A 26,892-nucleotide genomic window follows, 5' to 3' on the forward strand; every position below is an offset into this window, starting at 1 on the left:
TTTCAATTAGTGTAAACTTAGTGTATTATTATGTTTATTATTATTGCAATTAGTGTAATTATAGTGTATTATAGGAAAATAAATTATTATTATTATTAGTGTTGTTATTATTATTTTTTTCCCCAATTCGTGTAATTATAGTGTATTATAGGAAAATAAATAATAATTCTTATTGTTATTATCATTTTATGTTTTTTTTCTCAATTCGTGTAATTATAGTGCATTACTAGTGTAATACTAATAATGAATTATCATGATGATGATTTATTTTTATTATATAGAAAAGATGGTATAATAGGAATAGCAGGAATTAAACATAGCCTGCAGATCCGCCCCTGGCCAGCAGAGGCAGACTGGAGCCTGTAGCGAGGGCGGTGCTGGGAGATGAAGGGGAGTGGAGCCTTCTGGGAGATGTAGTTCCCTATAGAAGAAGACTACTAATAATTGATAATGCTCTCCCGCAGCCTGCAGATCCGCCCATCACCAGCAGGTGGTGGTCCGGAGCCTGTGGAGTGGGCGGTACTAGGAGTTGTAGTCTGGTGGCGCAGAGCATGCCGGGGGATGTAGTTTGCTGCGGAAGCAGGAAGCGTAGTGGCAGTGCTGGATTGTGCTGGTGATGGGTCGGTGATCGGATTTGTCTGGGTCCAGATCAGAGGTAAGTAGCCGGTCCCTCGGTGTGATCTATAGACTGGATACCCCCTCCAGGGATGGTAGATCTGATCCTCAGTGCACAGCTCCCCTCTATTAGATGGGGGGAAGGGGTCATTATTGTAAATGATAGAAGTTGCTATCTCCTATAGAATACTCTGGAAGGTTACAATGTGATAAAGATATTAGAATTGGGTGGTCGGTGGATGCTCGGGATGGTCAGGTGGTGAGTTTGGTCCAGAAACACGTCTGCTTGGGGCGGCGGAGTGTACATATTTATGGGGGGTCTCTTATGGAACCCCCAGTATGTACAGTAAGTGCACAATGGGCCCCCCCGGGACCCGCGTGTCCTGCACATTGGGGGACACGCCATCCGATGTTGGGTTATGAAGGGTCAGGAATAACGATCGTCCCGAAGGATATGGATTCTTCATAATTGGGATTCATTGCATTGCCTCCTAGGGAAGGTTTTCCACGAATCCCCGAGCCAGTCCCGTCTGTTCCTGTGTAACAAATAGTCCCCATAGGCGATGGATGGTGGCCATTGGATTGGTAGGGTCACCCGGTACTTATGGGGTGATGACAGCCCCGGGACCAACCTTCCATTCCTATTGGGAGTGAGAAGACGGAAGGATCAGACGAGTCAATGAGAGTCTGGGAATGGAAGTCTCTGATGACCAGAAGTGATGGGTATGAACTCGTGGGTTGCCCCTACATGGCCCCGTCCAGAGGGTTTGATCTGAATCTGGGAAGGGGGAAGTGAGAACAATTCGGAGCCAGGACATTGACACTATTGTTGGGGATTACAGGTAAGGTTAGTGGCATGGATACAGGGAGGGTAGGTGTTGGGGGTTACAGGGTCATAGATGGTTCAAATCTCAGATGGTTCAGCAGGGAAGGCCCGAGATTTGGACCATGTATGGGCATGCTGATTGTACTCAAGTCGATCCATCAGTCAACTTTGGTCCAACCAGCATGTCGCATTCTCGGCATTAGATTATTGTCAGTGGCCAACGGGATTGGAAATCTCTGACCAGAAGTGATGGGTATGAAGTCGTGGGTTGCCCCTACATGGCCCCGTCCAGAGGGTTTGATGTGAATCTGGGAAGGGGGAAGTGAGAACAATTCGGAGCCAGGACATTGACACTATTGTTGGGGATTACAGGTAAGGTTAGTGGCATGGATACAGGGAGGGTAGGTGTTGGGGGTTACAGGGTCATAGATGGTTCAGCAGGGACCAGCCCGAGATTTGAACCATGTATGGGCACGCTGATTGTACTCAAGTCGATCCATCAATCAACTTGGGTACAACCAGCATGTCGCATTTTCGGCATTCGATTATTGTCAGTGGTCAACGGGCCCCCTCCCCCTCCAGAACACAATAGCTCTGGGGTGCCACATCATCCCTTTAATCCAGGACACGTGCTAATTACACGGGTTCTGTGGCTGATTAAGGAAGTAATTAAACTCTCTTGGTGCCTCATCTGCATTAAATTAGCCTCAGAACCTGTGTAATTGGCACGTGTCCTGGATTAAAGGGATGATGTGGGGAGGGTACATATTGGGGATTACAGGGAAGGCTCATGGTGGGATTGTTTTGGTGCTGAAAGGAAGTAGGTGGTTACAAGAAGGGTAGATTTAGGGGGTCGGAGGGTGTGGAGTTTTGGGGGTTAGCAGGGAGGGGAGGTGTTGAAAATTTTATAGGGAGGATAGATGTTGGAGGTTGCAAGGGGGGGGAAGGTGTTTGGAGGTTGCAAAGGGGGGGGAGGTGTTTGGAGGTTGCAAAGGGGGGGGAGGTGTTTGGAGGTTGCAAAGGGGGGGGAGGTGTTTGGAGGTTGCAAAGGGGGGGGAGGTGTTTGGAGGTTGCAAAGGGGGGGGAGGTGTTTGGAGGTTGCAAAGGGGGGGGAGGTGTTTGGAGGTTGCAAAGGGGGGGGAGGTGTTTGGAGGTTGCAAGGGGGGGGAGGTGTTTGGAGGTTGCAAAGGGGGGGAGGTGTTTGGAGGTTGCAAAGGGGGGGGAGGTGTTTGGAGGTTGCAAGGGGGGGGGGAGGTGTTTGGAGGTTGCAAGGGGGGGGGAGGTGTTTGGAGGTTGCAAGGGGGGGGGAGGTGTTTGGAGGTTGCAAGGGGGGGGGGCGGTGTTTGGAGGTTGCAAGGGGGGGGGCGGTGTTTGGAGGTTGCAAGGGGTGGGGAGGTGTTTCTAGGTTGCAGGGGGGGGGGAGGTGTTTCTAGGTTGCAGGGGGGGGGGAGGTGTTTCTAGGTTGCAGGGGGGGGGGAGGTGTTTCTAGGTTGCAGGGGGGGGGGAGGTGTTTCTAGGTTGCAGGGGGGGGGGAGGTGTTTCTAGGTTGCAGGGGGGGGGGGAGGTGTTTCTAGGTTGCAAGGGGGGGGGAGGTGTTTCTAGGTTGCAAGGGGGGGGAGGTGTTTCTAGGTTGCAAGGGGGGGGGAGGTGTTTCTAGGTTGCAAGGGGGGGGAGGTGTTTCTAGGTTGCAAGGGGGGGGGAGGTGTTTCTAGGTTGCAAGGGGGGGGGAGGTGTTTCTAGGTTGCAAGGGGGGGGGAGGTGTTTCTAGGTTGCAAGGGGGGGGGAGGTGTTTCTAGGTTGCAAGGGGGGGGGAGGTGTTTCTAGGTTGCAAGGGGGGGGGAGGTGTTTCTAGGTTGCAAGGGGGGGGGAGGTGTTTCTAGGTTGCAAGGGGGGGGGAGGTGTTTCTAGGTTGCAAGGGGGGGGAGGTGTTTCTAGGTTGCGGGGGGGGGGGGGGGCGGGAGGTGTTTCTAGGTTGCAAGGGGGGGGAGGTGTTTCTAGGTTGCGGGGGGGGGGGCGGGCGGGAGGTGTTTCTAGGTTGCGGGGGGGGGCGGGCGGGAGGTGTTTCTAGGTTGCGGGGGGGGGGGGGCGGGCGGGAGGTGTTTCTAGGTTGCGGGGCGGGCGGGAGGTGTTTCTAGGTTGCAGGGGGGGGGGGGGAGGTGTTTCTAGGTTGCAGGGGGGGGGGGGAGGTGTTTCTAGGTTGCGGGGGGGGGGCGGGAGGTGTTTCTAGGTTGCGGGGGGGGGGCGGGAGGTGTTTCTAGGTTGCGGGGGGGCGGGCGGGAGGTGTTTCTAGGTTGCGGGGGGGGGGGGGCGGGCGGGAGGTGTTTCTAGGTTGCGGGGGGGGGGGGGGGCGGGCGGGAGGTGTTTCTAGGTTGCGGGGGGGGCGGGCGGGAGGTGTTTCTAGGTTGCGGGGGGGGGGGACGGGAGGTGTTTCTAGGTTGCGGGGGGGGGAGGTGTTTCTAGGTTGCGGGGGGGGGGGGACGGGAGGTGTTTTTAGGTTGCGGGGGGGGGGGGGTGTTTCTAGGTTGCGGGGGGGGGGGGACGACGGGAGGTGTTTCTAGGTTGCGGGGGGGGGGGACGGGAGGTGTTTCTAGGTTGCGGGGGGGGGGGGGACGGGAGGTGTTTCTAGGTTGCGGGGGGGGGGGAGGTGTTTCTAGGTTGCGGGAGGGGGGGGGGGAACGGAGGTGTTTCTAGGTTGCGGGGGGGGGGGGTTCTAGGTTGCAGGGTGGACAGATGCTGGGGTTTTGGAGGCTGAATGTTGGGGGTTGCAGGGGTGGTGGGGGGTAGATGTTGGGGGGTTAGATGTTGGAGGGAGGGGAGGTGTTGAAGGTTACATGAAGGGTATATATTGGGGGGGTTACAGGGAGTTTATGGCATCGGTCTCTGTGACAAAAACAGCACTAAACGTTCTACCGCCAAGATAATTACTGTAACAACTTCATATTTACTTTTTGAGGTCAAATAACTGCCAAAGATTCCGTCAGTAAACCTTCTCCAGCTTGTATTCCATTTCCTTGTACACATTCTAATATTTGCATAGACGGTGTGCCCAACTTTTTTTTTTTTTTTTAATCATCAGGCGGTGAGAGATCCACGGCGGTGTCACAAGAGATCCAATCGCCTCCTTGGCCTCCTACACAGGCCGGTTATTTTGGTTGTTGGACATCAATGCAGGATTCTGCTGCATTGCTTCCATTTATTGGAATGTGTGTGCGGCCAGCAGATTGGATTGTAGGTGTGACCCATGGGGGGGGGAGGGGGTCATTGTATTTAATGACATCATGTCTACCACTGATACAATTGTAATGACGGCGCTTTCTTCATATTCTAATGACGTGGAGTTTAATGGTATCCATCTTCCACAGCAGGACGGGTGATTAGGGAGTTTGTCTTGCTGTGTCAGTATCAGGTGAGAAGAATAGAAAGGATCTAGGTGGAGCTCGGTGCATATCTGAGAAGTCCGTCACACCCATTGTTACGTGGTGGTAAATCCGTGTTTGCTTGATAAACTTGTTATTTCAGACTCCATGGAATGGACTTTGCATTTACAGACCAGTCCGGACACCCCACCCTCATTTCTCTTTATGTAAAGTTTGTAGATCCACGTGTGTGTGTGTGTGTGTGTGTGTGTGTGTTCCGCTTTTGGAGCTTTTGTGTGTTACCTTTTTTTAAAAAGGTGACCATTGTCATCAAAGGAGGGTCTTCCTCCTAGACGTGTGTGTGTGAGCTTAGATCACCCGATCAGGAAGAAGGAGCCAGCGCCACGATCTACGAAGACGCAAAGGTGCGTGGCCTGATATATTAATCAAGATAAAAAAAAGTTTATTCCAAACAAATTGGTATGTACAAGGAAAATACTACGTGTTCATGAATAAGTAAATAACCGTGATCTCGTTTGATAAAATAGTATGAATTGATGCCCATACAAGGCATAAATGAATAAATGGCTAACGTGTTTCGAGGGGTTTCCTCTTCATCAGAGCCTTAGACAGCGAAAGCTGGTCTTAGTAGACTCGTGTAATGGCAGCATGACAAAGATGACTATAAAAACTGTTGTTATTAACGAATAGTTGGGCACTAAGTATGTATGTGTTTGTGTGTGTATGTATGTATGTATGTATGTATGTATGTATGTGTGTGTGTGTGTATGTATGTATGTATGTATATATATATATATATATATATATATATATATATATATATATATATATATATATATATATACACACACACACACACACACACACACACACACACACACACACACACGTGTGTGTATATCTGTATCAATAGTCACACTAATCAAAATGTTACAGACATAGTAGCATATATATATAATAAATTTTTATGCTACTATGGCTGTAACAGTTTGATTATTATCCGCAATTCTATCGATTATCTGTCCTATATATAGCGCTGCGATGTGGAAAGAAACACTACCACAATAAAGGAGAATCCGCCTATAAGAATGTACCATTCATCGTGCAATATACCTCTTATCCAGTCGTTTCTCTCTATATAGACATACTAGAACCTACAGACCAGTTTTGGCTGTCTGAAGCCCCATACACACAATTAGAAATTCTGCCAGCAAAAGTCGGATGTGAGCTTTTGGTCAGATATTCCGATCGTGTGTATGCTCCATGGGACATTTTACTGGCAGAATTCCAACCAGCAAAAGATGGAGAGCAGGTTCTCTATTTTTCGGTCGGAAAAAGTTCCAATCGGAAATTCCGATCGTCTGTACAAATTCCGATGCACAAAATTCCGACGTATGCTCGGGAAGCATTGAACTTCATTTTCTCGGCTCGTCGTAGTGTTGCACGTCACCACGTTTTTGACAGTCGAAAGTTCCGAGAACTTTTGTGTGACCGTGTGTATGCAAGCTAAGCTTGAGTGGAATCCCTTCGGGGGGGGGGGGGAAATCCAAGTTTTTTTCCCGACAGAAAATCCGCTCGTGTGTATGGGGCATAAGGCTCTGATGAAGAGGAAACCCTCTCGAAATGCGTTTATTAATTTATCCCTTGTGTGGGCATCAGTTCATACTATTTTATCGAATGAGAGCATTGTTATCTATTTATTCATGAACACCTAGTATTTTGCTTGTACATACCAATTTGTTTGAAATAAATGTTTTTTTTTTATTTTTTTTTATCTTGTTTAATGCATCAGGTCACGCACCTTCCTTCTTCCTTTTTCATTCATAGCCTCTTGGTGTTCCCCTAGTCAGCCTAGGCAGCGGGGCATGCTTGATCACTTCAATTTATATTTACATCATCAGGAAATACTACTACTTTTCACTAAGGCCCTCCGCACCAGGGCAGGAGAATCTTTTCTGTTTAACCACTTGCTTACTGGGCACTTAAACCCCCCTCAGTCCCAGAGCAATTTTCAGCTTTCAGCGCTGATGCACTTTGAATGACAATTGCGCGGTCATACAACACTGTACCCAAATGAAATTTTTATCATTTTTTTTCCCACAAATAGAGCTTTCTTTTGGTGGTATTTAATTACAGCTGGGAGTTTTATTTTTTGCTAAACAAACAAAAAAAGATGCAAAAAAAAAAAAATCACGTTTAATAGTTTGTTATAAAATTTTGCAAACAGGTCATTTTTCTCCTTCATTGAAGTGCGCTGATGAGGCGGCACTGATGGGCTGCATTGGTGGGCACTGATGGGCTGCATTGGTGGGCACTGGGCTGCATTGGTGGGCACTGATAGGCATAGTTAAGGCGGCACAAATAGGCACAGATAAGGCAGCACCGATGGGCACAGATAAGGCAGCACCGATGGGCAAAGATGGGCACATAAGATGGCACCGATGGGTGGCACGGATGGGCTCTGATAGGTGGCTCTGGTAGGTGGCTCTGGTAGATGACACTGATGGGCACGGATATGTGGCACGGGTGCAGCACCTTTGTTAAGGCAGATTGTGGGCACTGCTGGGTGGCACTGTGGGCACTGCTGGGTGGCACTGACGGGGGGCACTTACTTTTTTTATTGTTGCACTGGCAGGGGGCAGGTGGGCACTGACAGGGTTGCAGGTGGGCACTAGCAGTGCTGGCCATGATCGGGACTGATGTCCCGATCACGGCTGCCGGTGATCGGCTTTTTTTTTTTCTAATAATAATAGCCGATTACCGGCTCCGTTATATCACATGATCAGCTGTCATTGGCTGACAGCTGATCACGTGATAAGGGGTCGGGATCGACCCCTTGCACGGATCGGTGATCAGGCAAGTCTCGTAGACTCGCCGATCAGAGCGCGCCCCTCAGGGGGCGCGCAGGCCGCTCGTGCACGGGACTACATCAATAGACGTAGTCCCGGAAAAGGAGATCCGCGCTGTAGCCGTCAATTGACTATAGCGCGGATCTCAAGTGGTTAAACATATACCAGCACCACTATCCTCAGGGTAGGAAAGGAGAGAGTTGTGATTGAAAGGGCCTCCCCCCATTTAAAAAAAAAAGCTCTTACCATGGCATGCAAAATACAACAGGCTGATTGTACCTAAGTTGATCGATCAATTAACTTTGATACATTCATCCTGTCCATACGTGGCTCTTTGCTGAACCGTCCGAGATTTGATCCGTCTATGGCTGTTCACTTTGGAAAAAAATGAAAAGGTCGAACGAACACCCTACAACAGAAATTCTCAACCAGGGTTCCTCAAGAGGTTCCTAGAGGTCCCTTGAGTGGTTGAAGATTGACCTCCCATCTGTTGGTGCTTGGATAGCTCCGGGGCCATTGCCACGTAACAGAGACAGAGTGGCATTCTGACCAACACTAAGAGGGGGCATTCAGGACAGCCAAGGCATTTTCTCACTGAGATCCCGCAGATCCCGTCATAAAGAGTACCTGTCACTGCCTATTACTGTCACAAGGGATGTTTACATTCCTTGTGACAGCAATAAAAGTGATTAATAACAAAAATGTAAAAATAAAAACATTAAATCTACAGAATATCGGCTAATGGCCTTAAAGGCAGCCGAAAAATCGGTATCGTACCGGCCCTGAAAAAACATCGGTCGACCCATAGTACCTGGATAGCACTATACATATGAAGGTTGCAGTAGCAACTCAAGAATACGTACTTGAACCCTGGAATCTTATATTGATTTCTCCACGGCTATATTCGGACACTAGAAGAAGCACCTAAAAATCTGTAGGGAGCACAGTGGCTTAGTGGGTAGCCCCAGGGCCATGGATAAGGGGGTACCACCAGCCCACCTGTATGGGGCCTGGGGTCAGACGTAGGCAGGGAGGGTGATTGACGTGACGGGTTCAATTACTGGAACAGATTTCTGGTTCTCTCTGCAGCAGCTGAAACCTGGAATTTTTTTCTTCTCCCTCCCGTTGGCTTTGTGCTGCTGTAGAGAGCCATACAGGGTATCGGTTCCAGTAATTACACCCCACCTGCCACACTGATTGTGCCCCCACCCCCACAGTGCTTCCGGCTTCCCTCCTCTCCTTCACGCTGGCAGCTGCAAGCACACCATAGGATCCTTCAAGATGGAGAGCGGTGAAGGGTCCAGTAAATATTTACCAGCCCCTTCCTTTCCTGAATGAATACAATGAGTGATCGGTACTGAACTCTTACTATGGTCATTGATAACTGAAGCATTGGCTGTGTGTGGCCCTGTGTCAGGTTGTCTGTTCTGGGCCCCGTGGTTTCTAACTGTGGCCCTGGTTAGCACTTCCGTCTTGCAGCACTAGGATCCTTGGTTCACACCCCGACCAGGGCGTATGTGTGGAGTTTGCATGTTCTCCCTCTACTTCCAAGACATGCTGGTAAGTTAATGGCTCATTTGAGTGCACCCAAGTTAGGTGCCTTACCTCCTATAGACAGGACACCCAGCCCCCCACCCCCCCTAGCACATAGCCACTTGACACCACAGCGCTAGCAAGGAGACGTCTGCTTGGCTTCATTGCACCTGTCTCTGTCTCCCACCACTTGCCCAAGGCAAGTCCCAGCAAGAGGAGTGATGAAGGAAGGGCAAGTGCTGGGAGCTGGAGGCAGGCGCTCACCATCAAAGCAACCAAGTCTTTGCTAACTGCAGCGGCGGTGTGCCAAGAGGGGGCACTCTGTGCAACATTTCAGCTTGTGTTATAGGCACCTAAGGAAAATTGGACAAAGATGGGGAACTCCAAAATTAGTAATAAAAATAAAATAAAAAAGTGATAATTTTTTAAAATAGGAGGCATGCAATTGTTGAGTTGTATGACAACACTGATACTAATCCTGTTATTCTTTGTTAAACAGGGTCTGGCTGACCACACCGATGCCTTATGAATCCCTACACACTACTGGAATGTAAAGAATCTATGAGCCCCTTGCGCATCAGTGTGGGTGGCCTTCCCGTTCTGGCCTCCATGACAAAGACTGCAGACCCCCGTTTCAGGCCACGCTGGCGTGCCATCTTGCTCTTCGGGGTGGTCTTGGCGGTGCTCCTATTGCTGCTATGCTTCCACCGGTCTTCGTACTCCCGCTCTCCAGTGCCCAACGCCCACAACTGGCGGATGGTCCAAGCTCTAACAGGAGAACTGTATAACGACACCTACCCGCTCACCGCTCCTCAGAGGTTGCTGGACGGACTGCGCTACCAGATCGCCATCATCGCTGACTTGGACACCGACTCTCGCAGCACCAAAGACCACACGTGGTTCAGCTACCTAAAGAAAGGCCACTTGACGCTGTATGATAGCGGGGACCGGGTGGCGGTGGAATGGGACAAGGAGGACACTGTAGTAGAGACTCACTTGGCGGAGAAGGGACGTGGGATGGAGCTCTCTGAGTTGATAGTGTTCAATGGGAAGTTGTACTCGGTGGATGATCGCACCGGGGTGGTCTACCGTCTGGAGGGGAGCAAGGCTGTGCCATGGGTTATACTTACGGATGGTGATGGCACAGTGGATAAAGGTGAGTCCTTGAAAGAGAACCTGATGCTTTGGTTATCGTTCTCAATTATTTTGCAAAGCATTTGTGTTTTGTATTTTTATTTTTTAATAGTTGTCCTGGGATTGCATGTCAAGATTTTAGGGTGCCTAGTTCAAACTCTTTTGGGATTTCTCTTCTTTTCGTTACAGACTGGTCAGTAACTTAAAAGCAAAATTTGCAGTTAATGCCCACCTCTTCTAAAAGGCCCTGGATGTCTCCCCTGTGCATCACTGAATGTAATGCAATGCATATCGCACTGCATTACATACTTTTCTGGCTTTGATAGCCGGTGTTTCATCAGATTAGGCGACCTGTCAGAATGTGTAATGGAAGTGACGTTTCGTTGCCGCCATCTTGCTACACCCCTCACCCCTCCACAGTAGGGATACACTGAGAAAGGGGCAAGTGGACATCTTGTTACACCTCCCGGAGTTTTGCATTTTACACTTTTTTTTTTTTTTTTAACAATAAACCGAGTTTTATATAGTGAAATACAGTACTTGCAACTCAGTGTGAATGTTTACTTGTTGAATCCTAAAAGCTGCGGCAAGCGCGCGGATCTTACAGGTTTGCTAATCGGACAGAAGTTTGCTGCTATTTTTTTATATAATCTTTATTTTTATTTTAGTTTCTGTAGAACATAACAAAACATATAGTGCACAATACAATCGACAATGTATCACTATCCTGAGTAATTGACCACGTTAAACAGATCTAACATTGTGCAAAACATCAGGTAAAATCAAGACAGAAGGGGAAAAACAGTAACCCTATAACTGGATAAAACATTTGAGGGGGGAAGGGAAAAAACAGGCCCTACCAGCGCGATTCACATCATGGGGGGGACCCCCGTCAGAGGCCCAGCCCAAGGCACACACCCCCAACAGCTGTCAATACCTGAATTGGGGCAAAACACCCACGGCCCTCAGCAGGGTCCCGGCCAACGCCCCCCCCCCGGAGTGGGGCCTCAAGCCTCCAGCATAACTCCGTCAGGGGGGGAAGCATCACCCGGAACCCCGCCCAAGTCTCCCACGGCACCGGTCGCCCGTCAAGTTTGCTGCTTTTAAAATTCAACATGTAAACATTCACACTGAGTTATAAGTACTGTATTTAACTATATAAACTTGGTTTACTGTTAAAAAGTGTAAAATGCCAAACTCCGGTGGGTGTAAAAAGATGTCCGCTTGCTCCTTTTCAGTGTATCCTTACTATGGAGGAGTGCCGGTTGTAGCAAGATGGTGGCAACGAAGCGTCACTTCCATTGCACATTCTGAAGGGTTGCCTCGCCTGACGAAACACCGGGGAAACTGTTAACAGGGACCGAGAAGTGATATCATACACGACACTTCCAGGTTAGCAACAAGAAGGGGAGGAGACGTTTATGCTCCTCCCTCCCCTCCACCCGGCGACATCTGCTATACCGGTTTCAGGCCCACAGATGGGCAAGCAGAGCCCGGGATACATGGCTCCGGGCATGCAGAACAGCCGCTTTGTCTTTGTCGCTCACCGTGCAGCCCATCGCGGCGTTGCTCCGACCTTCTACCTACTACACCCCGCACTGCCCAACTGAGACAGGGAGCCGCCCTCCTCCGCGCACAGGGCACGAACCTCCCCCCCCCCGCAACATCTGCTCTATCCCCCGGACAGAGGGCACACCCGATCCCGCCCAATCAACTTGGCAGCACGCACCCAGGAGATGGAAGGCACAGCCTCTTTAGGACAAGGACTGCCTTTGAGACCCATCCAGTGAGCAGAACTTCATTGCCTGACCGGCCTATCCAGCCTCAGCGCCCGCCAGGCTTGGAGTGTGTGAGGTGCTGTCAGCAGTGAATGGGCTGACAAAAGCCCAGGTGCCAGGACGCAATATACAGTTGCCATGGTGACCTGGCACCTGGGATTTTTCGAGACCTGGTACTTTATATAGGAATATACCTGTAAAAAAACAATGTTATATACTTAAAGGGCTTGTAAACCCTCAAGGTTTTTCACCTCAATGCATTCTATGCATTGAGGTGAAAAACCTGTGATGCAGCAGCCCCACAGAGCCCCCCCCCCTTTTTCTTACCTGACCCCGGTCTTTCCAGCGATGGGGACAAGCCCACCAGCTCCAGCCAATGTCTTGGGTCCTGATTGGATAGATTGATAGCAGCGCAGCCATTGGCTCTCTGCTGTCAATCAAATCCAATAATCTACCACCGTGGGTATAGGGCGTAACTGAAGTCAGGTGGACCGGGACATCTATATAGATTATTTTGCATGTGGCCAGATGTGTACTGTGAGCTCTAACCTATTTTAAACTGCCCAATAAATGGCTATGTATGTATATGTATGTGTGTGTGTGTGTGTGTATATGTATGTATATATATATATATATATATATATATATATATATATATATATATATATATATATATATATATATATATATATATATATATATATATATATATATATATATATATATATATATATATATATATATATATATATATATATGCATGCGATTCTTTGCAGTTCGATTTGCGCCCATTCATTTTCTATTGACCCAAATCGCACAAAGTATCGGTTTCTGTATCAGGAGCATTTGGGTGACGCACTTCACATTATGTGACAAGGACCCGAGGCTTTCTTTTCTTGCCCGCTCACTTAGTAGTTTTGCCTGGAGTTCAGCTTGAAATCTCATTGTGTTTTATGTGTTTAATTCTTTCCCCAGGTTTTAAAGCGGAGTGGTTGGCAGTAAAGGATGAACTTCTGTACGTCGGTGGACTGGGGAAGGAGTGGACCACAACAACGGGGAAGGTGCTGAATGAATACCCAGAATGGATAAAGGTGGTCGGACCCCATGGGGATGTTCAGCACCATAACTGGGTTCCCAATTACAATTCTCTGCGAGAAGCTGCTGGGATTCAGCCTCCAGGTAATTGGGCAAGTAGGGAAAAAAGCCAGCTTTGATGGTGCTTGGGCTTCAAGCTCTTGTCCCCCTGTGTGATGATCCCCGTCGGCCCACATCTTTAGTTCATTCTATGGGTGACATGTGATGAGAGAGAAGGGGCCGGTGGGGATTACTGCACCAGAACAGGTAGATCTGCCAAAGCAGGCTTCTCTGCGCTGCTCTGAATCAAGAAACTACTTATGGACCCCCCCCCCAGTACCATGACCTCCTGACACCCTAGTACTGTGCCCTACATACCCACCTGTATCAGGTTTCCCCCCCCTCCTTTTACACTGCTTTGCTGACTCCCAGTACTGTACCAGAAAAAGGGCCGACGGGGATTAGCACACCAGAACAGGTAGATCTGCAACAGCAGCTTCCATGTGCTGCTCTGCATAAAAAAAAAAAAAAAAAAAACACTTATGGACCCTTCTGGGCCACCCCCCCCAGTACCATGACCTACTGACCCCTCAGTACTGTACCTTCTAGACCCACCTGTGGTGTGCCCTCCCGACTCCCCCCATCAAACCCCCCAGTATCATGGTCTCCACACCCGTTTGAAATATGCCTCATTCCCCCCAGAACTGTGCCTTCTAAGACCCCTGTACTGTGCCCTTCAGACCCGCATGTACCTGGCTCGACTGAGCACTCTGTACTGTGCCTTCCTGATTCCCCCCCCCCCCCCCAATACACTGCCTTGCTGACCCCTTGTCCTTTTCCCTGCTAATCCCTGTCATCTGCCCTACTGATCCCTGTACACTGCTTTACATCCTACTGACCTCTGTACACAGGGAAGCACAGTGGTGTAGTGGTTAGCACTCTCGCCTAGCAGTAAAAAGGGTCACTGGTTCCAATCCAAACCATGGCACATCCTGCCTGGAGTTTGCATGTTCCCCTGTGCATGTGTGGGTTTCCTCCCACACTCCAAAGACAGGCTGGTAGGTTAATTGGCTTCTGTCCAAAATTGGCCCTAGTATATGAATGTGAGTTGGGGACCTTGGATTGTGGGCTCCTTGGGTGTGGGGACCAATGTGTGATAGCGATATATGGGTACCTTAAATAAATAATATATAATGGAGGAGCATTTTGATGAGACGCAATGTACAGGGATAGGGACAATTGTGGACACTCACTCAGGTTGAACTGGATGGACTGGTATCTTTATTCAACCTTACTAACTATGTAACTATGTAACTTCCCTACTCACTACTAACCTCTGTACACTTCCCTACTCACTACTAACCTCTAGGGGGATTGCTAGTGAACTTTTTGAAAAAACAAAAACTGTAGCACCTCAGTGATCTTTGCTCTCTTCCATGTTGTTATGGTAGATCTCCTCCACCAATCAAAGCTTGCCTACCCTTGGCTGCCACTGGCTGGAAGGTACACCTAACACTGACATCAATAGTGACACTAATACAGAGATCAGTGCTAATACTATACACTGTCACTGTACTAATGACTCTGGCTGGGAAGGGGGTTAACATCAGGGGCTATCAAAGGGGCCTAACCATGTGTAATGTGTGCTGCTTTTACTTTACTATATGTATGTTTTTTTTTTTTTTCTCTGCTTTGCATGGAGAAGAAGCAGCTAGATTGCTGTTTACAGTACACAGTTCTGTGTTTTTGGTGAAAGCCGATCTGCTGACTTCAGTAAAAATCATTGACTGAAATCAGCTGCCAAACTTGTGCTGTGTCCAATCGGAGCATGGGTTGGAAGAAAGTTGGCGACATAAGGTATGTTGCCTGGCCTGGAGCTGCCGTCCACTCTCAGTACAACTACTGTGGGCTGGGCGACAAACCGTTCACCACTTGCCGACAAATTGTGTGCCTGTATGTGATTTTTATATAATATATATATATATATATATATATATATATATATATATATATATATATATATCATCTAAAATCTTTATAATCTCTATAGATATTGTTTGGGGGTTCTAAGTAATTTTCTAGCAAAATACAGATTTTATCCTGTAAGCTACAAGTGTCAGGAAAAGGCTTAAGCTTCAAGGGGTTAACCTGAATGGGTTGTTTTTACAAGGTGAGAAGTTATTACATGTCCGCGCACAATAGCTCAGGAAAACTCCTCCCCTTCGTCACATCCCCGTCCACACCTTCTGAGTGACAGGTGGACCAGGTGAAGAACGACGTTGTGGCTCAATCTGGATTCCTACAGCTCTCTGCATCAGACTCCTCCGGGCTCTCCATGTTTTTGGCACCCCCAGTGCATCTTGCCGGTGGACATGCGTTGTGCTGTAACTGCACTTGCAGCAACACATTTCCCACGAGTCGCACTCTGCGACTTCTGGTTTGAATGAGCGCCAAAAAGTGCACAGGCCTGTCACTCTCCGCTCTCTGTAGGCGGTCGCCTTTATAGTTGGCTGAAAGGAACAGAGCTAAAGAGATGAGAGCTGTGCTGGAATCCTACACAGAGCAAATATGTACTCAGGGCAGGGAAATGTTCTCTCAACAAGCTTGAGTGTCAGTTCACATTGCGATGTGGGAACACTGCAAATCCACTGCGGGTTCCTGCATCACACCTGACTTGCAAGGCACTTCACACTGACATACACCAACTGCTGGGAGTGTCAATGAGTGTTTACAAGTTAAAATCCATATTTTTTGCTAGAAAATTACTTGGAACCCCCAAACATTATATATATATATATATATATATATATATATATATATATATATATATATATATATATATATATATATATATATATATATAAACGAAACCGTAAAATTCGCCCAATTTTTTTGCATAATGTGAAAGATAATGTTACGCCGAGTAAATAGATACCAAACATGTCACACTTTATAATTGCCCGCACTCGTGGATTGACGACAAAGTACAGTACCTAAAAAATCTCAATAGGAGACGCTTTAAATTTTTTTTTTTTTACTGTTACTAGGTTAGCGTTGCAGAGGAGGTCTAGTGCTAGAATTATTGCTCTCGCTCTGACGATCGCGGCGATACCTCACATGTGGGATTTGAACACCGTTTACATATGCGGGCGCGACTTCCGTAAGCGCTTTCTTTGCTTCGCGAGCTCGCGGGGAGGGCGGGCGCTTTAAAAAAAAAAAAAAATTATTTTATTTATTTGAAAATGAATAAATTGTTTTTAAAAAAAATAAAAATTTGATCACTTTTATTGCTGTCACAAGGAATGTAAACATCCCTTGTGACAGTAATAGGTGGTGACAGGTACTCTTTATGGAGGGATGAGAGGTCTAAAAGACCCCGATTCCCTCCTTTACACTTCAATGTATTCAGATCGGCGAAAACGGCGATTCTGAATTATATATATATATATATATATATATATATATATATATAATATATATTATAATATTTTTTTTAAACCGGCGCCATTGGCAGCCGAGTAAACGGGAAGTGACATCATGACGTCGCTTCCGTATTTACTATTAGGATACTGGAATGAAGCCGATTACGGCTTCGTTCCAGTTCCTCCCCAGCAGCCGGAGGCATCACAGCGTGAATCGTTGCTCCTGATCGAGCAGGAGCACCGGTAACAGCGGCAGGAGGGGGGGACGTCCCCTCCCGCTCCTCCGGCATAACGGCTGAGCGGCTTTTAGCCGCATCGGTTGTTATGGCTGGAAAGCCAATTGGCCGCTGAAAAAAACGGTACCGGGATGATGCCTGCAGGGACGGGCATCATCCCGGTATACCCCCTGGAAGCCGAGTACGCACATCTGCGTACGCTCGGCGGGAAGGGGTTAAACCATGTTGATTTAAATCGCAATTAAAATCACTAGTAAAAAGTCTTGATATAAATCAACTTGATTTAAATGATGATTTTTTTTTTTTTTTCTATTTAATCCAGCGTGTTATACATATCAAAAGCTTTATTCTACCCAACCCCCACCCTATACCCTACTATTGTTTTTTGGACACCCATTGAGTACCTCTTTAATTCCCCTCCCACAGGGGGGCACACATAAACAAGAAAAAAGAAAGAAAATGGTAATTTTTAAAGAGTAACCGTCATCTCTGACCCACTGTTGGCTCACCGACAGTCCCATTCACTTTAATAGGGCGGCTGGTGATGCGGCAGTGACACAACAAGGTGAGGGACGTGGCGGCAGCAGGTGAGTAGAGCCTGCTAACAGGCGCTGCCATGATGGATCTGAAATGACAGGCTCTCTTTAAATGTAAGGACTCATTCTTATTGGTAGTAAGAATCTTTAATATTTGCAAACAAAATGAAGGTTTCCTATTGCGAAATAATAAGCTGTCAGGTTAGTAAAACAGCGATATCAGAACCGATTCAATCGTACAGTTTTTAGTGTACAAAACAATGGGATAAAGGAATATTCCTGAACTTTGTTTTATCTCATGGTTACTGTGAAATTGTGTGAATGCATCAATGCAGTGCATGTTATCTCAGCTTGCAGAGCTTGGATTCATTGTATGTGTTTACCAAAAATGTAAATATTGTAGAATATACAGCCTCATGCTACATAACTAAGCTCCATTTCATGCTGAATAAACTGAATTATGATTATACCTTGAATAGAAAACAATCTTTAGATTGTTTGCTTCTTTGGGAGCTTTATTATACAGTTAGACGATTAACCAGTTCCTGACCGGCTCCTGCACATATACGTCGGCAGAATGGCACGGCTGGGCAAAGTAACGTACCCGTACGTTACTTTGAATTTCCCGCCGTGCGGGCGCCTGCCGAGCGCTCCGTGGTCGCGGGTCCAGCGGACTCGATCGCCGCGGGGAGGATACCCGTGATCGCTTCACAGAGCTCAAGAACTGGAAGATGCCGCTGTAAACAGGCATCTCCCCATTCTGCCTAGTGACAGTGTCACTGATCTCTGCTCCCTGTCATCGGGAGCAGCGATCAGTGTGGTGTCATACACAGCAACGCCCCCATACAGTTTGAAACACTTAACCCCTTTTCCCCTTTCAATGGCCTCCCTCACTACCCTACCTGGGAATTTGTATCACCCCCAGATACGACGGTTTGTATCAGACTAATTTCCCCCCCCTCTTTCGTAAGCTAGACACCCTGTTAACTTCTTGGTCTCATTACCCGATCTCCTGGTTCGGTAGAATCACTGCAATTCGTATGACTTATCTCCTAAAGTTGTTATATTTTTTTAGAGTATTGCCCGTTCCAGTTCCCCCCCATATTTTGCGAATCCATCAGCATAAACTTTTGAAATTCATTTGGGCCGCTTCTCGCCCCCGAATTAATAAGCAGATATTGTACGCGAGGCGGTCTGAAGGGGGTCTCTCGGTCCCCAACCTCCAAGCGTACTATATGGCGGCCAATCTTGCCCAAATCACTCGTTTTCATGACCACTGCCAAATGCCACTCTGGGCCACTATCGATCTGGTGGATTCGCACCCTATTCCCATCTCCTCTGTGCCATGGCTCCCTCCCTCGCAGCGGCCGAAAGGCGCAGGGCCGTGTATGGCCCACTTGCTTCGCATCTGGGACTCGATAAAATATTCGGCTGGCCTCATATCCCCTCACCTGCCTTTGCTACGCCTCTCCCATTGCCCATTATTCCCCCCTAGCAGAGACAACCCCGGTCAATTTTCTTGGTGGGCTACTAGTGGATTCACAGATGTCCATTCTTTGCTCACTCCCACGAGAGTAGTTACATTTGCTATGCTACGTTCTTCTCATGACATCCCCCTGCGGGAACATTACAGTTACCTACAATTAAAACATTTTATACAACAGCTCCTCCGGGCTCAGCCAACCCCGTACTCTCTAACTCCCTTTGAAAAGGTATGTAGGGCTACTCCTCATTCCCCGGGGACAATATCTTTGATATATTCCTCTATTATTTCTACCAACAAACCCCCTACAACCAAATATCATCTCCAATGGGAAAAAGAATTAGGGACGCAATTGGACCCGGCAGATTGGCAGATCATGACCACAAATCTCATGAAAAGTTCCAGGAATGTTCTCATATTAGAAATGCATATAAGGTCTTTTATAGGTGGTACTACACGCCTGAGAGGGTGGCAAGATTCATTCCTTCACATTCTCCCAACTGTTTTAGGGGTTGCCCGGTACCAGGGTCCATGGCCCACATTTGGTGGACCTGTCCCAGAGCATGTAGATTGTGGGTTCGGGTATACGCCCTGTTAAGAAATATGTTCCATACCAACCTGAGAAGAGACCCTTATGCAGCTCTATTATGTAAACCTATTCAGGAACTTCTCCGTCCAGAGCGTCAACTAGCCCAACACCTTTTCAATGCAACAAAATTGATTATTGCTAAGTCTTGGAAAACGCCTACGCTCAGTTTCGAGGCAGTTAAAAACCGTATGACTGACATCATGATAAATGAAAAACTTACCTCCTTGGCTTTTGATACTCATGACAAGTTTCTCAGAACCTGGGGGCCCTGGATATCCTCTATCCAACCTTCCAGATTCAACAGCCAACTTTTGTCCATCTAGGGTCTCTGTGTGCACCCCCCGCTTCCTTTAGTGGAATGGACTCCTCCCCCCCTCTTCCGTTCTTTTCTTCCTACTCTTTCTGCTCTCTTTCTGTTTCCTACTATCATTCATCTCTTCTTTTCTGCCTTAGGCCGCGTACACACGGGCGGACTGTTCGCCCAACCTTGTTCGGCAAACAGTTTCATCAAACAGTCCGCTCAAAATTTGCATGAGCGGACTTGCCCACACACGAGCGGACTGTTTGACGAACAAGGTTGGCCAAACAGTTCGCTCAACTTTTGAAATGAACGGACTCGCCCACGTAAGGCGGAGGCAAATCCTCCCATTTCGAGCGCGTGTACAGGTAGGCGGGGCCCGCGAAGGAGACGTCGCGGGCTCCGCCGCCTGGAATGGGCTTAAAGGGGAACCCCAACGCCGAAAAAAATCGGCGTGGGGGTTCCCCCCAAGTCCACACCAGACCCTTGTCCGAGCACGCTACCCGGCCGGCCAGGAAAGGGGGGCGAGCGAGCGCGCCCCCCCTCCTGAGCCGTACCAGGCCGCGTGCCCTCAACATGGGGGGTGCCTTGGGGAAGGGGGGGCCGCGCGGCCCCCCCACCCCAAAGCACCTTGTCCCCATGTTGATGAGGACAAGGGCCTCTTCCCGACAACCCTGGCCGTTGGTTGTCGGGGTCTGCGGGCGGGGGGCTTATCGGAATCCGGGAGCCCCCTTTAAGAAGGGGGCCCCCGGATACCGGCCCCCCACCCTATGTGAATGAGTATGGGGTACAATGTACCCCTACCCATTCACCTGTGAAATAAAGTACAATAAAAAACACAACACAGAGAAAAAATATTTTATTGCACAGCTCCGGGGGGTCTTCCGTCTTCGGGGGTCTTCTCGCCGGACTCCTCCGCTATGTGTTTGTAGCTCTTTTGCTAGCGGAGGAGTCCGGCTTTCTTCCTCCCCGCCGCCGGCCTCTTCTCCCGACTTCGGGGGTCTTGTCCCCCTCTTCGGTTCTTCTGCCGGGCCACCGCGCCTGGTCCGGTGGCCCGGTCTTCTGTCGCCGTCTTCCGTTCTTCTGTCGCCGCCTTCGGTTCTTCTGCCGGGCCACCGCGCCTTCTTGTAGCTCTTTTACAGGCGGTGGCCCGGTCTTCTGTCGCCGCCGCCGCCTTCCGTTCTTGTTCTTCTTCTTGTTCTTCTTCTTCTCCTGGAGATGTTGACACGTCGCTCTCTCCGGCCGGAATGCCAGGGACACGCTCCGCTGCCACTTATATAGTGACAATGGGGCGGTGTCACATGGTATATGTCACATGGGTTGGTCACATGGGTTGATGTCACATGGGGACTATGACATCGTAAGGGGGCGGGGTCACCATGTGACCAACCCATGTGACATATACCATGTGACACCGCCCCATTGTCACTATATAAGTGACCGCACAGCGCGGCTCTGGCATTCCGGCCGGAGAGCTCGTCGAGTCAACATCTCCAGGAGAAGAAGAAGAACAAGAAGAAGAACAAGAACGGAAGGCGGCGGCGGCGACAGAAGACCGGGCCACCGCCTGTAAAAGAGCTACAAGAAGGCGCGGTGGCCCGGCAGAAGAACCGAAGGCGGCGACAGAAGAACGGAAGACGGCGACAGAAGACCGGGCCACCGGACCAGGCGCGGTGGCCCGGCAGAAGAACCGAAGAGGGGGACAAGACCCCCGAAGTCGGGAGAAGAGGCCGGCGGCGGGGAGGAAGAAAGCCGGACTCCTCCGCTAGCAAAAGAGCTACACACAGATAGCGGAGGAGTCCGGCGAGAAGACCCCCGAAGACGGAAGACCCCCGGAGCTGTGCAATAAAATATTTTTTCTCTGTGTTGTGTTTTTTATTGTACTTTATTTCACAGGTGAATGGGTAGGGGTACATTGTACCCCATACTCATTCACATAGGGTGGGGGGCCGGTATCCGGGGGGCCCCTTCTTAAAGGGGGCTCCCGGATTCCGATAAGCCCCCCGCCCGCAGACCCCGACAACCAACGGCCAGGGTTGTCGGGAAGAGGCCCTTGTCCTCATCAACATGGGGACAAGGTGCTTTGGGGTGGGGGGGCCGCGCGGCCCCCCCTTCCCCAAGGCACCCCCCATGTTGAGGGCACGCGGCCTGGTACGGCTCAGGAGGGGGGGCGCGCTCGCTCGCCCCCCTTTCCTGGCCGGCCGGGTAGCGTGCTCGGACAAGGGTCTGGTGTGGACTTGGGGGGAACCCCCACGCCGATTTTTTTCGGCGTTGGGGTTCCCCTTTAAGCCCATTCCAGGCGGCGGAGCCCGCGACGTCTCCTTCGCGGGCCCCGCCTACCTGTACACGCGCTCGAAATGGGCGGACTTTCCGAGCGGGAACAGTCCGCTCATTTCGAAAGTACAGCGGACAAGCCCACACACGGGCGGACTGTTCGCTCAAACACAGTTTCAGCGGACAGTTTTTCGGAATTTCCGAAAGACTTTGTCCGTCCAACTGTCCGCTGAAACTGTCCGCTGAAAGCCCACACACGAGCGGACTGTCCGCCCAAACACTGTTCAGCGGACAAGGTTGGGCGAACAGTCCGCCCGTGTGTACGCGGCCTTAGTCTTTTTTTTCTCTAATGACTTTGGCCGTGATGGAGCCAAGTTAATTCTGACAGTTATGGTAGACTGAAATAACCGAACCCGACGGGCTATATTGCACTCCTCAATTATCTTATTCTCCTATATGTACTTTTTTTGGGCTTTTTCTTTTCTTTTTGTTTCCATAAGCTTTGCCTACACTGGCTATTTTTGCTGATGATTATGTCATTTCAGAACCATTTTAGGCTTTTTATTTCTTCTTCATGTGCGTTATTGTACACAGCTCTATATAGCCAACGTTTTGATGTCGGGGGGGGGGGGGGGGGTGGTGTCTTTTTTTTCTTTTTTTTTTTTTTTTTTTTCTTTTTTTTTTTTCTTTTTGTTTTTTTTTTTTTTTTTTTATAAATTATGCTGTCCGATGTCTACTGTAACCAGTAATTATTTGTATACCTTTTGTTATACTTCATTTGTAATAAAAAACCTTTGTAAAAGAAACACTTAAAGCGGGAGTCCTCCGCGTTTTTATTTTTTTTTTATTTTTTTTTTATTTTTTTTTTATTTTTATTTTTTTTAAAGCCAGCAGCTACAAATACTGCAGCTGCTGACTTTTAAAATAGTGACACTTACCTGTCCAGCGCGCCCGCGATGTCGGCACCCGAAGCCGATCGCTAGGTCATCTGTCGGGTCCTGCCGCCGCCATCTTGGGTATGGGAATCAGGAAATGGAACCTTTCGGCTTCATTTCCCGGTTCCCTACTGCGCATGCGCGAATTGCGCTGCGCAATAAGGACGCTCCCCGCTGCCTCTGGGATCTGTGTGTTTCCCAGCAGGCAGCGGGGCACTTGCGGAAAGGGGCGGGCACTTGCGGAAAGGGGCATAAGTTACGCCCCTTTCCGCAGAGAGCTGTCCCGGAAGTGGGTGCAGTTACCTGGATTATCCAGGTAACTGCACCCCCCTCCCCCCTGAAAGGTGCCGATTGTGGCACCGGAGGGGGGGAGGGTTCCGATGAGCGGAAGGTCCATTTTAGGGTGGACCTCCGCTTTAACCCCTACACTGCCACCTGGTGGTTAACCCCTTCACTGCCAGTGACATTTTTTTACAGTAATAAATGCAATTTTATAGCATCGATCAGTGTATTAATGCCAGTGGTCCCAAAAAGTGTCCGATGTGTCCGCAATCACTATAAAAATCGCTGATCGCTGCCATTACTAGTAAAAAAAATAATAATAATAATTTAATAAAAACGCCATAAAACTATCCCCTATTTTGTAGACACTAACTTTTGTGCAAAGCAATCAAACTCTCTTATTGCGATATTTTTTTAAAAAATGTAGAAGAATACGTATCGGCCTAAACTGAGGGGAAAAAATGTTTTTATATATTTTTGGGGGATATTTATTATAGCAAAAAGTAAAAAATCGTTTTTTTTTTTCAAAATTGTCGCTCTTTTTTTGTTTATAGCGCAAAAAATAAAAACCGCAGAGGTGATCAAATACCACCAAAAGAAAGCTGTATTTGTGTGGGGAAAAAGGACACCCATTTTGTTTGGGAGCCACGTTGCACGACCGCGCAATTGTCTGTCAGTTAAAGCAACGCAGTGCCGAATCGCTAAAAAACGCTCTGGTCAGGAAGGGGGTAAATCCTTCCAGGACTGAAGTTGTTATAAGATGATTATCACATAACTATGAAAATACATATTAATGTGATAATCCTCTTTTATTCACTATCTAACTGTATAAAAAAACCTCCTGAAGAAGCGGCTAATGTAAATCCGCGAAACACGTAGAGCAACCAATATACAGATGGTAACTATGTTCCAGTTGTCACAATGTGGTGCGAATAGAGAATTTAATGTTCTGTTTTGATTATCCCTACTGGTTTTAATCTATAAAAATCGATCATCCATATGTATTTTTGTATAATAAATATTTTCAAATATTTTACTTCTGCCTGTCTAGCATCAGTTGATCTATTGTACCATTAACATCCAATATAGCCTCTGCCTTTCTATTTGCATATTTTTTTGGGGACGAAGGTACCATAAATAATATCTGTATTGTCATGGCACTTCTCTATAATACTCTTGGAATAAGGAGGCCCTTAAGTCATTATTTGCACTTTATTTATTATTATTAATAATATTATTTATGTATTTATTTATTCTTAGCACTTATTCCAGGAGTACTGTGAGTGTCAGCTGCGTGATGATGTCCTTTACCCATTGGTGGATCCATGACAGCCTAGGCTTACAGAAAGATGCTTACTGTCATTCAAAGCAGAAGACTAGTGCCATCTAGTGGTGGAGACTAAATACTGCAGGATACTTTCTGCATGGTTTTGCAGCGAAATCTGCAAAAGGCAGCATATTATGATAATGAAATCCTGGAGCAACTGTTTTTTGCTTCTTATATACCCATTCGTACCTTCCCGTAAAACCCTGAACTGTTCTCTTTTGCGCCCCCTACAGGTTACTTGATCCACGAGTCCGCTGCATGGAGTGACTCTCTGCACAGCTGGTTCTTCTTGCCCCGTCGGGCCAGCAAAGAAAGGTACAGCGAGAAGGAGGATGAGCAGCGCGGTGCCAACATCATGTTACGTTCCTCGGCCGACTTCTCAGACGTTACCCTCTCCCACGTGGGCCCCCAGATACCCACCCATGGCTTCTCATCCTTTAAGTTCATCCCGGGCACAGATGATCAGATCATCGTGGCACTCAAATCGGAAGAGAATAATGGCCAGGTGGCCACCTACATCACCGTCTTCATCCTGGACGGCCGGGTGCTCCTTCCTGAGACGAAGATCGGGAATGTTAAATATGAAGGAATCGAGTTTATATGAGAAGAAAGCACTCCAGCCAAACTTGAAAACTCCACATGAACTAACGGACAGACCACAGACTACTTTCACAGGGTTTTTATTTTGGGTTTTTTAACCATGACCATGCTTGGTGACACTAGACAACCCCTCCGGGTACAGCTGTGTGGTTGTTGGTAGCCTACTGATCTGGGAATACCATGATCCTTAAAGCTGTGTGTTCTCATCTCCTCCCATCACAATCTTTAGGAAGTCTTAATTCTGCTTATCGGTGAACATTTAGAAGGGGGGGAGAATGCCAACATCTGCCAAGAGCCTGCAGGCATAGGAAAATAAACCCGTACCATGGGCAAAATGACAGGTTCACTTGACTGCTGCCCTACCCCAGCTGCATACAGTTACCTTCCCTTCACCACCCCACCAATGCATATGGCCACCAGGAGTGGTAGAAATAATTCCAGATATGGGGAGTGTGTGACTTGTACCCCTTCCTTTCTCATAGCACTTGTGATTGGCTGCTTAGACACCTAGTACTATCACATGGGCGCAGCGGAGGGCAGTCCTCGGCGGCGCTGCCACATGGGCGCAGCGGAGGGCAGTCCTCGGCGGCGCTGCCACATGGGCGCAGCGGAGGGCAGTCCTCGGCGGCGCTGCCAGCCACATGGGAGCAGCGGAGGGCAGTCCTCGGCGGCGCTGCCAGCCACATGGGAGCAGCGGAGGGCAGTCCTCGGCGGCGCTGCCACATGAGGTTGGGGAGGGGAGTCACAGCTCATGTCCTAGAACTTACTTCAGCTCCTGACGCCTGAAAGGCATGGTGGGTACAGAAAGGAAGGTGCATACAGTATGTGCATCTCTGGGGAGCAGCGATCAGGTAAACCTGTTATTTTGCCCTTCATGGGCAAAGCACAAGTTCACTTTAGGACCCCTCTGAAAGCCCCATTCAGTCTGACAACAGGAAAATTCTACCCAACCGTACCAAAGCAGAACTCCAGGCAAGTGCTTTGTGCATAGATACAAAACCTAATAACCTAAATCTGCTAAAGGTTTTGTAATTCCGCTCAGCCAGTCTTGTGAATCGTGCACTGGTCACACTGCGCAGCCAGCCAGGTGACCCCCCCCCCCGGTTTCCTATTGCAGCTTCCTGTATCACCTTTCAGCTCAAAAGACTTTGAATAAGTGTCATCATCACATTGGACAAGGACAGTCTCATTGTCCGATGAACAAGGAGAGTACATTGGAAACTGTAAAGTTGATCACAAGACCGGCTGAACAGAAGTAGAAATCCTCCGGCAGATAAAACGCATCAAGTAAATTTCGTTGTCCTCCCCTATAAAACATTTTTCATTTGGGTGGGATGAAAGAATAACTGGCCGGGGTGATCAAATAAAATGAAATAAATATTTTAAGTAAAAAACGATAATGCATGTGTAATATTTATTGCAAAAAATACAATTTTTGATCTCTGAAATTCAATTCAATATAAAACGCAAGACTTTTATAAGTACCTTTTATTTATATACAGTAGTTCACAAAAGTGAGTACACCCCTCAGATTTTTGTAAATATTTTATTATAACTTTTCATGTGACAACACTGAAGAAATGACACTTTGCTGCAATGTAAAGTAGTGAATGTACAGCTTGTATAACAGTGGAAGTCTGCTGTCCCCTCACAATAACTCAACACACAGCCATTAATGTCTAAACTGCTGACAACAAAAGTGTGTACACCCCTAAGTGAAAATG

The 26,892-nt window shown here is 48.1% G+C and overlaps 1 protein-coding gene across 1 annotated transcript; it reads left to right on the plus strand.

Annotated features, from left to right (window-relative positions):
* The first annotated feature begins 520 nt into the window (after nt 1–520).
* Nucleotides 521–26,568, plus strand: CANT1 (calcium activated nucleotidase 1). Its single transcript, XM_077456880.1, has 4 exons — nt 521–655; nt 9,700–10,356; nt 13,088–13,291; nt 24,802–26,568. The coding sequence occupies exons 2-4, from the start codon at nt 9,726–9,728 to the stop codon at nt 25,170–25,172; spliced, it is 1,206 nt and encodes a 401-aa protein (XP_077313006.1). The 5' UTR covers nt 521–655; nt 9,700–9,725; the 3' UTR covers nt 25,173–26,568.
* Nucleotides 26,569–26,892: the final 324 nt, after the last annotated feature.

This window comes from Lithobates pipiens, unplaced genomic scaffold (assembly GCF_037356315.1).
Source record: "Lithobates pipiens isolate NorthernLeopardFrog02 unplaced genomic scaffold, aLitPip1_a1.2 Scaffold_27, whole genome shotgun sequence".
NCBI lineage: Eukaryota > Metazoa > Chordata > Amphibia > Anura > Ranidae > Lithobates > Lithobates pipiens.

What these genes read in the sequence shown, in the direction of transcription:
- CANT1 (XM_077456880.1), top strand. Translation starts at nt 9,726, where the DNA reads ATGAATCCCTACACACTACTGGAATGTAAAGAATCTATGAGCCCCTTG. An exon ending in TGATGGCACAGTGGATAAAG is followed by an intron (nt 10,357 to 13,087) that starts GTGAGTCCTTGA and finishes TTCTTTCCCCAG; the next exon opens with GTTTTAAAGCGGAGTGGTTG. An exon ending in TGCTGGGATTCAGCCTCCAG is followed by an intron (nt 13,292 to 24,801) that starts GTAATTGGGCAA and finishes CGCCCCCTACAG; the next exon opens with GTTACTTGATCCACGAGTCC.